This window comes from Rutidosis leptorrhynchoides, chromosome 1 (genome assembly GCF_046630445.1).
Source record: "Rutidosis leptorrhynchoides isolate AG116_Rl617_1_P2 chromosome 1, CSIRO_AGI_Rlap_v1, whole genome shotgun sequence".
Classification (NCBI taxonomy): Eukaryota; Viridiplantae; Streptophyta; class Magnoliopsida; order Asterales; family Asteraceae; genus Rutidosis; species Rutidosis leptorrhynchoides.
Window position 1 is genome coordinate 452,082,917 of NC_092333.1, and position 10,329 is coordinate 452,093,245.

General features: G+C 31.5%; 1 protein-coding gene across 1 annotated transcript; it reads right to left on the bottom strand.

The window, feature by feature from the left end:
- Positions 1–278: 278 nt before the first annotated feature.
- Positions 279–8,838, bottom strand: LOC139873316 (bifunctional L-3-cyanoalanine synthase/cysteine synthase 1, mitochondrial). Its single transcript, XM_071861248.1, has 10 exons — positions 8,557–8,838; positions 4,368–4,477; positions 3,964–4,021; positions 3,615–3,878; positions 2,061–2,198; positions 1,900–1,951; positions 1,727–1,806; positions 1,585–1,644; positions 898–978; positions 279–582 (listed from the first exon to the last, which is right to left on the bottom strand). Exons 1-10 carry the CDS (start codon positions 8,731–8,733, stop codon positions 484–486), a joined length of 1,119 nt encoding a protein of 372 aa, XP_071717349.1. The 5' UTR covers positions 8,734–8,838; the 3' UTR covers positions 279–483.
- Positions 8,839–10,329: the final 1,491 nt, after the last annotated feature.

The window sequence follows — 10,329 nt, forward strand, 5'->3', positions numbered from 1 at the left end:
TTGGTCAAACACGTCTTATTTAGGGACTATGACCACGTAACGGGACCTAAGTTAACGGCACCGTCAATGTCGATTTTGTCGGGTCGTTACAATATCTAATTATAATATATATGGAACATACGGAGTATAAATTTGATTAACCTACAAAATTATTATTATTATTAAATACATACAGATGACGTATATAAACATAATAATAAACTTGGTTCACTTAACATTTAAAATTACAATTCTTGCAGAAAAACCTTATAATCTAAGTATCTAACTTCAAATTCACATGATCTCAACTTGAAATGTTTATATTAAGCTTCCTTTATCAATGTTCCAGTAACAATTACAAGTTATTTAAGCTCGATTAACAATCATAGGTTTGGTACATACTTTTGGATTCTCTATTTAAACACAATCAGAACTCATAACATATACCATTAAGTTTTAGTTTAGTGAGTACATGTGTAATAAATATGAGACTCGTTAAATTTTTTAATCCACTGAAACTGGTTGCATTTCTTCAGCTTCTTTCCTCAACTTCTCAAACAACACAGATGATAAATACCGCTCACCAAAACTTGCATGAATTGTCTGCAAAATCAATAAACTCATTAGTAATTAATTACTGTATTTAGAATTAATAATAAAAATAAATATGTGTAAGGAAATCAATTCAGAGCAGGAGTACTAGTTTGTATAACATGTCAAAATGATAATTTTTTATGTTTAGACAGATCTAAATGGGTCGGCCCAGGTTGACCCATTTTCACCTTAATTTTTTTTTTTTTTTTTTACAAAAACTTACTAATAAAACAAGAATTTTACTTTGTAAATAAACTGAAACAAGAGACGTATGTTTTTTGAAGACACATTAAAAAAGAAATGAAGATAAAAAATTATAATTACCACAATAAGTTTGCCTTTGTTTTCTGGCCTTTGAGCAAGTCTTAAGGCTGCAACTGTATTAGCCCCTGATGATATCCCAACCTACAAATAACCAAGAGCCAATCCCCACAAGGACCACATTAATAAAAAACAAAAACAAAAAAATCTAACGGGTAATTTAAACCTTATAATTCATTACATAAAACAAAATGTTATCAGTTTATCACAATCTACAAAACTAAATAAAAAACCTTTTACTTGTTTATTAACTGACTAAAGGATTGATTAGTACCATACTTGTCTATATCATGTTAGTCTAAGATGATAACTTAGGTTAAGATCCGTTAGGGTTTTAAGGTTTCCATTCTATTGTCGTTATTGATAGCAATCACTAATATTTTTGATCACCATCAATAATGACAACACAACCAAAAGGTTAGGGGTTCAAGCCTTGTAGTATGCATGTATATATACGTGGATAAATTTGTGTTGGATGTGTGAGTTTGCATTTAAAAACAAAACGCCTTAAAACACATTCTAAACCCACAATCAGGCTTGGACCATCTAAACTAAATTATCATCTTGAAACATTAGCTTGACATTAGATGTTAGTAGAACCACTAATGAAACATGAAACACTCTACATTAAATTGATTTAATGAAGATTGTTATAATTTATTTCATAGAGTAATATACAATTTTGCTTACCATAAGTCCTTCTTTCAGGGCCAACTCTCTGGCCATGTTTACAGCATCTTCACTAGACACCTATATGATTATCGTTACAAGTATTAATTAACCCGATTTTTTGAAAGATAATAAGTCACATGGAAAATTTTAATAACCTTACCATAAGGACCTCTTCCATTACATCCATGTCCAAGATATCGGGTTTGAATCCGACACCATTTCCTGTTATCTGATGAGGTCCTGTGCAATAAACGTGTACAATAAGTTCATACGATAGAGATTCAAAAAGCAAAACAAATAGTAACTTCTTAAATACAAAAAACGACGTAGTACCTGGTTTGCCACCGTTTAGTATGTTGCTTTCTTCCGGCTCGAGTCCATAAATCTACAGAAATGTACATCATTATGATGATACTTAAGAAATGTACATCTTTTGAAGAAAATTCTTATTCATACATACAAATGAAAATCTTAAAACTTAAAACAAGTTTCACCTTAACATTGGGATTTTTTGATTTGAGATATTGTCCAACACCAGATACGGTGCCTCCACTGCCTATCCCCATCACAAAGATGTCAACTTTACCATTGGTGTCATCCCAAATCTCTGGACCAGTTGTCTCAAAATGCACCTTTTCATCACCACATAATTAATGCAAGATTAAAAGTGCAAAATAAAAAGTACTATCCATTCAAATGAGCAGTTCCGGATGAAAAATTTCCAAGCAGGGCCGTCTTAATTAGAGGGTGTGCAAGATTAGGGGTGGAGCTTTGTGTAGACAGGGCGGGGCATCTGCTCCAGCTAGATTTAAAATAAATAAATTTATACTAAAAAAAAGATTTTTTACTGAAATATAAGGTTTTTTAAGTGTTTGGTGTAATGAAAAATTTAATAATTCTTTGCACCCGCCCCATCTGTGGTCGGTTTCAAGTTCCGCCGTTGTGCAAGATAGGCCATCGAACATGGTCCGAATTTGAAAGAATCCAAAATAATAAAAAAGAAGCTATATATATATATATATATATATATATATATATATATATATATACACATATATATACATATATGTACGTATACATATATGTACGTATACATATATGTATGTATATATATATGTATATATGTATATATATATGTATATATATGTATATATATATATATACATATATATATACATATATATGTATGTATATATATGTTTTGCTATCGGTACAAGTAGGTCAAAAGAACTTACAGCAAAATATATATATAGAGATTGAGTTTTTAACACGAACGGTTTAGAGTTTAGGGTTTAGGGTTTTGGGTCTAGGGTTTTGGGTTTAGGGACTAAACCCAAAACACTAAACACTAAACTCTAAACTCGAAACTCTAAACATTTCGTGTTGAAAACTCAATCTAAATCCTAAATCTAAACCCTAAATCTAAACCCTAAACCCTAAATTTCTAAACCCTAATATCTAAACCCAAATATCTAAATCCTAATATCTAAAACCTCAATATACGCACGAAAAACACGATAATTGTTACAGTATATATTAATTCTTCAAGCATTTTCCCGCCAAAATTAAAACATTTATCACAAAGTGTCTTTATTAAATGTTCATATTTTCATCCAATCTATAATGTTCGTGAACAAGGTTTTTTCAAAAACGGAAAAAAAAAAAAAAAAAAAATTTGCTTCCCGCACTCTCCCCGATTGGTTACTTCCCCATTGATCCTGCCCATATATATATATATATATATATATATATATATATATATATATATATATATATATATATATATATATATTATTTTATTTTATTTTCTTCTTTTGACACAAATTATGCCTATTTAGAAGTCATTTTGATTGATAGATCCAAAAATAATGATAACTTGTTAGTAGTATTATCTTTTTATATGTACTAAAAGTTTAACGTATTTATATCTTGATCAGAGACTAATAAATCAATGAGACACCCTAATTCCAAGTAATATTTTTTTTTTTTTTTTTTTCCAGTATGCGTTGATTTAAAAGCTAGAATATGAATATGAATATGAAAGTTACCTTAGTGTTTGCAGGGTTAGAAAATTGTTGAAGCATGAAGGCATCTTGTGTTTTATCCAAAAGATCGTACGCTTTCTTAACCGTACCTCCCATTCCTTTAAGTGGGTCGGTAAGTATCAACTCTGCTCCAAACGCACGCATTGTTACTCTTCTTTCTAAGCTTGTGTACGAGGGCATGGTTAACACCATCTTGTACCCTTTTAAAGCGGCCATAAATGCCATACTAATCCCCATATTCCCCGACGTAGGCTCAATCAACACCGTCTATTACAATTATTATTGAATAATGTAAACGGGTCAGTTATACGCTAAAATTTCTATAAATGTGTTTGCTCAAAATTTAGCTTACCTTTCCTGGCGTGATCAGTCCTTTCTCTTCGGCATCGTTCATCATGGAAAGCGCTGGCCTGAAGACAAATAGTAGAAAAAAGGAAACTCTGTTGCAACATTTTACATTTTTACAGATAAAATGGTTTGTATGTATCAAAGGGCCATTGGCATAGCAGTATCGAGGTGGCCTCTTCAACCAAAAGATAGTCGGTTCAAGTCAAAGGTGGATATGTATATATCCGTGGATAAATTCGTGTATGGGTGTTTGAATTTGCCTTTTGAAAAAATGGTTTGTATATAGAGATTTTTTTTTTTTTTTTTTTTTGGTCAAAGTTAGAATTATACTCGTCATTCTGTAATTTGACTTAAAAAGTCAAAGGTTCGACTTTATATACAAGTTAAATAAATAGAGTGAAAGTTGACCTGTCTTTAATGCTAGAAGTTGGTTGAAACATTTCTTGTTTGACTGCCACATAAGCACCACATCCCTCCGTGACTTTGTTGAGATATACAAGGGGTGTTTTTCCAACTATCTATAATGTCAAGTATTGGATTATTGATTATAAATGCTAACTAGTTGTGGAGCCCTCGCTTCGCGCCGGGGGCTCCGTTTTGAATGCGAGTTAAAAAAAAGTGTTGATTTATTTTGTAAAAAAAAAAAAAAAAATTCGACATCTAACATTGAAGGGTTGTTCCTTTGTGAAAGTTGCTTCTTTTAGCGTTCGGGTTTTTTTTTTTAAAAGAGTTAGTTGATCTATTTTGTAAAAAAGAATATTTTTCGACATCTTTTGGTATCATTGAAGGGTTGTTCCTTTTATAAAAGTTGTTTTTTTATCGTTTGAGACAAAAAAAAAATAGCACAGTAGTAGCGTGGTGAGTGTTATTATTCAATATATTTAGTGTTAGTGATGGGATAAATAATATTTTAGAATATAGGTATAGTAATGTAGCATAAATAAATAAATAAGTATGTTTATACGAAAGAAAATAGTTAAGTTCCAACATCAAGACTAAGTCAATTTACGATTGTTCTTGTTCACTTATATATAATATTACTATTTGCAGAATTTAATGCCATGTGATTTATTACTTTAGGTTAAAAAAAGATGCATCTAACGATCTTAGCCACCTTGAGTGCTAACACCAATGAACGTTATCTTTTATTGTATTATTCAAATTCAATATGATTTCTATAATTATTATTTTTTATTTTATATAATACATACTCCGTAATATACAGTACAACACTACAACAACAAAGTATATAAAGAAAGTACACTTTTCTAGTTGAAATCTCTCTAAAATTATGCTCTCAACTTTCGGCTACTGACCCAACATCCACCACCTTTAATTTGAATTTCATTCCCCAACAACCACCCACTATACACCACCATAATCCACCATACACCACCATAATCCACCATCCAACTACCTCCTTCATCCACTTCAATTTTCTTCAACTAGAATGTGAGGTCTGAGTTCTCAATGGACAAGAGGAAGGACAAAAAGGTATCCTTCTCTCCAACGTCGAATGGCTATTCGTGTACCAAGTCGTGTTATAATCGTATTTCGTCGTTTATGATTTTCAACTTTCCGGACACTTGGTCTAGAGCTGATTGCCGGGGAGTTTTCGAAGAGTATGGTGTTCTTACAGACGTGTATCTAGCTCGGAAGAGATTATCGAGTGGCCAACGCTTCGGATACGTTAGATTCGAGGACATTCGCGATGATGAAAGCTTTTCTAAGGTCTTAAATACCATTCAAATAAACGGAAAGAGAATTCGAGCTTTCAAAGCGTTGGAGAGAAAGCAAGGGGCTACTAATCGTTCAGAGTGCTATGATGGAAAAAGCTCCTTCAACGCCGATAGTTATGTGGACTTTCCGGCTGCTCCATGGAACCAAGTTTCATCTAAACCAACTAATTGGGAGGAAAGATCTTATGCTGATAAGCTCACAGGTAACAATCAAGACTATAAGGAGTTTCAGTTTCCGGCGGCTAATCGCATCGAACTTAAGGTCGGTGGTAAAAATCTCGAGTTTAATCTTCATGATTCGTTGAACAATCATAAACTTGTTTTTAGTTATAGCAAAGAGAGTCTATCTTGGACCTTGATAGAAGTGGACTGTAAGTCCTTTGATATCGATGATAAACAAGGTCTACACAATGATGTCGAGTCTCAAGCTAAAGCTAATAACATATCGGAACAATCCTCCTGCCAAGAGGATTCGTACAACACCTCCGACGATGTTTTGTTCGAGAAGTCAACCACAGGAGAAGAAAATCAGATCCCAATTGACAACGACATCAAAAATCCGAACGTCGATAGTATTGGTATTGATTCGCCGGTAATGGCCTTTTCTCCGGTGTTATCTTATGATGATGGTATGAAGGTGGAGGCAACCCAAAAGTCGAGTGGTTCCAATGCAAGCTTTAATGACGCGAAATCAAAAGATGGTCATGTGGCTACCGAGGTTAATGATAGCACGAGTGCAGATGTTTCGAGGGTTGGGGAAATTAATAACAATTTTAATAATAATAATACAGTGAAGCTCAATGAAGAAAGTGACGTTCCAACAAACCCTTTTTCTCCTTGTGATGGTGGACTTGCTAATGAGGAGGAGCTCTCAATTGGGCCAGACCAAGATTCTGAAATGGTCAAACAAGCCTCAAATGGGATGGGCCTGGGTTCAGACGAATGTGATGCGGGTGATCCTAGCCCAATCAGAAGAGATTTTAATGATTTACATGACGTGTCCCCTTGTTTAACATATACCACGGTAGCTCGTTTTCGTGTTAAGGGGGAAAAAAGTTCATCCTTTGATTAAAAGTCATTTCATTAAACATGTGTGGGGTAGGAGAAATATGAAACGCAATCGGCTTCGGGATAAATTTCGATGGCAAGATAGATATCTTATCGAGAACGTGATGAAAGACTCGGAAGAGGATATCGATTGCTGCTCAGGCTGCTCTTCCTGCGCGTCTTCGGATTCGGAATCATAGTCTAATTAACTGTTGTGTCGTGTTCTTTTAATATCCTCGTGATTGTGTGTTTCCTATAGCTTCGTGTTTGTTGGTTGTTTGTGCGCTTTTTCGGTGCGGTCGCTTGTAGCCTCGTGTCTTGTCTAGCTCCTTGCTAGTTTGTTTCGTGTTCTTTTTATTTTAATAAAACTTACTTGCCTTTCAAAAAAAAAAAAAAAAAAAAAAAAAAAGTATATAAAGAGGTTCAGAGAAAAAAATAATAATAAAAAAACTGAAATCAGATCGAAATTTAGTTATAAAATTTCACTTAAAACTGAAAAAGTTTATAACTGAAATTATCATAGAAAATCAATATTGAATTCAATCCTTCACTTAGTTTCCGGTTCCGAATTCAGTTGATGGTTTTAGTGAAAATCAAATTTAAATACTGCAAATAAATAATTTGGAATAAAATATTTGACAAGTAGCAAGTACAAGAAAATGACATGTGACAATTGAGTTATAGATAATAGATTGACCAATATAGCCCTTTATCTACTTAAAGTTTCTCTTTTCTTCCCACTAGTTTTAGACCAACAGCATCGGGTACGTTTACTAATGCTAGTTTCCTTTATTTAGTGTAATATTACTATCATCACGTTACTCTTTTGGTTATGGAAAGAGATCTCTTAGGTCCCATTTGGCTCACGGAACGAAATTGGAATTGAATTTAAACACGAGGCGTGTCTAAATTCAATTCCAATTCCGCCAGAGTCCCATTGAATTCCGTGAGCCAAATGGGGCCTTAGTGAAACTGTCGACAACAGCTTCTTGCCACTCTATGTACGACTTGGAATTACCGTAATAGGGTCATTTTTCAAGACTAAAAATTCCGAAAATGTCAAATTATGGATAGGCATCGTTGTTTACTCTTTCGTTTCGCTTTCTAGTAGATACAAAAAAAGCAAGACTAGAACCTTTATTAGCTTTGTAATTTTGTATATCAAAATCTTGCCAGTTTTGATATATTTCTGATCAAGGAAATTACTATCATCACGTTACTTTTATTAACTTTAGTAAGATTAGTAAGATTAAGGTAATAAGGTACTACTTTAAAACAACGGTAAAAAACTGTATAATACAATAAATAAATTTTGTGTATTATACTTGAACTCTAATATTTTGTTTGGGTGTGTTGAACTAAAAATCTTTTAAATGATTTGATTTAAAATACACAATTAAACAATATAATGTTTGGGTGTGTAAACTTAATACTGTTTTTTTTATACAGTATATATAGTTGATAGTTGATAGCAGACATTATTTTTACTCTGTCATATTGAAATCTAGATTGCATTCAATCATTTGAGAAAATGTTCAGTAATTCCATTCCATATGAGTGTATTTCAAGTAGCTTAATTTTTTATAAACTTTTAAAAATTTATTTACTAAATAAAATTAGAAGCTCAAATAGCTTATGGAAAAAATAAATTTAAGCTAGCATCAATATAATCAACTTGTTACTTATAAAAACCTACAGATAAGTAAGTATTAAGTATCTATATTTGTTACACACCACATATATTGATATTAATGAATTCAATAAATCCAAAAGCTAATAATGTAAATAATGAGATAGAGAATATAAATTACCTGAGAAGCATCTTTTTTAATGTTAGTTCCAGGGAGATTTTTAGGCAGATCTCTAAGTCTTTGAGCAAATGAAGTTTCCGGCAAAGGCTGTGAAGTGTACAATTTTGATCCGATCAACTTTTGGCCGGAAGTTAATAAGTCTTTTCTTCTGAGTAGATGATTAACTAATGCAGCCATTATATTGTATTTTATAAATTATAATTATTCAAAAAACAGAGTGTGTGTAATAATTCACTTCAAAAGAGTGACAGATTTGTGAGGTGGAGGTGTAGATTAAAGTATAAATAGATTGAGTTTATAGTGGGTGAGATTTATAAATATGCCCCTTGAAGTTTGGTTTTATAAGAGTCGAATTCTAAATTGCCTTTTTTTTTTTTTTTTTTTTTTTTGTCTAATATTGGCTCGCAAGAGTCTAACAACTACAGTATATTCAACATATACGAATATTATTACAGTTACATATATAAACCTTTTTTTACTAAGAAAATGTAATGTAATATAATGTAATATTCCGACCGTACTAAAATTATTGTCTCAGTTTAATTTTTTAATTTTTTTTACAATTTAGACTATAAATATTTTAGTTTGTATTATATAATATCTAATATCTGATGAAAGTTATACCAATAAAATTATTTTAGAACCGAATCTATTCATATAATTTTTTATTAAATATTATATACTCCACCGTCCCATTTAATTAGTCTATAAACAAAAAATACACAGTTTAAAATGTAGTGACTGTCGTGTCGGGTTTGTCCGCTCACAAACTCATTCTTCCTGTTTGTTCATGTAATTGTTGGGTTGGTCTAGTTGGCCTTCCCTGATCTCTTTGTTTCTTTTGGTGTGGTAATAATATCTTGCTCTTCAAAAAAAAAAAAAAAATTGTAGTGACTGTCAAATGTATTTTTTTGTCTACTTTCCCGCTTTACCCCTTACTTTTTACCAACATTTTTCTCTTACTTAAATAAAATAAGGGTATAAAGGTACTCTAACCTATTATTCTTATCTATTTTTGAAATTGAACAATTAATTTAGGACAAATCAAAAAAGAAAGATGTACTATTAATCTGGAACGGAGGAGTAGCATATAAAAATATTTAAAGTCATAATTTAGAAACGAAAATAATAATAATAATAATAATAATAATAATAATAATAATAATAATAATAATAATAATAATAATAATAATAATAATATAATATATACTTTTTAATTTTTAATGATTTTTAAAATAATTGTGAAACCGTATGAAATAAATACACCGATTCTCGATTTTAAAGACGATTAATATAGTTTTCAGATTACAAATATTGGATATTGGGATGCGACGGTTTTTTTATTTAAATAATATTCGACTAGACTAGATAAATTGATGTATGCATAAAATTTTTATAGCAGTTATATATTGAATTTAAAGTGACGGTTATAAAATAGTACAAAAATTTTATAAACCTTAACAATACCCTTTTAAACTGTTATTAATAAATTTTTACATTAAAAGGCCTATCTAACTAACAAAAAGTTAGTGAGAACTTTTGATCCAACATTGTATACACGTTGCATATTTTGAGATGCCAATAAAAAACTTAGAAACAGTCACCAAATATACTTATTAAATTGCACATATTTTCTTTTGACGATTGTAGGCGACAAATTCCTGACATAATTCTACAATCGTTCATGTGAGATTTCTGTTTCGTTTTGTGGTTTGGTCGTGGTGGTTTTTCGGCGATTGTTGCTGCTTTGTGTGAAATCCGGTGGCCTGTCCT

Coding starts and splice junctions, on each gene's coding strand:
- LOC139873316 (XM_071861248.1), bottom strand. CDS start 8,733: ATGGCTGCATTAGTTAATCATCTACTCAGAAGAAAAGACTTATTAACT. Junction 4,478..8,556: donor TTAAAAAAGATGCTTCTCAG/GTAATTTATATT, acceptor TTGACATTATAG/ATAGTTGGAAAAACACCCCT. Junction 4,022..4,367: donor ACTTCTAGCATTAAAGACAG/GTCAACTTTCAC, acceptor ATTTGTCTTCAG/GCCAGCGCTTTCCATGATGA.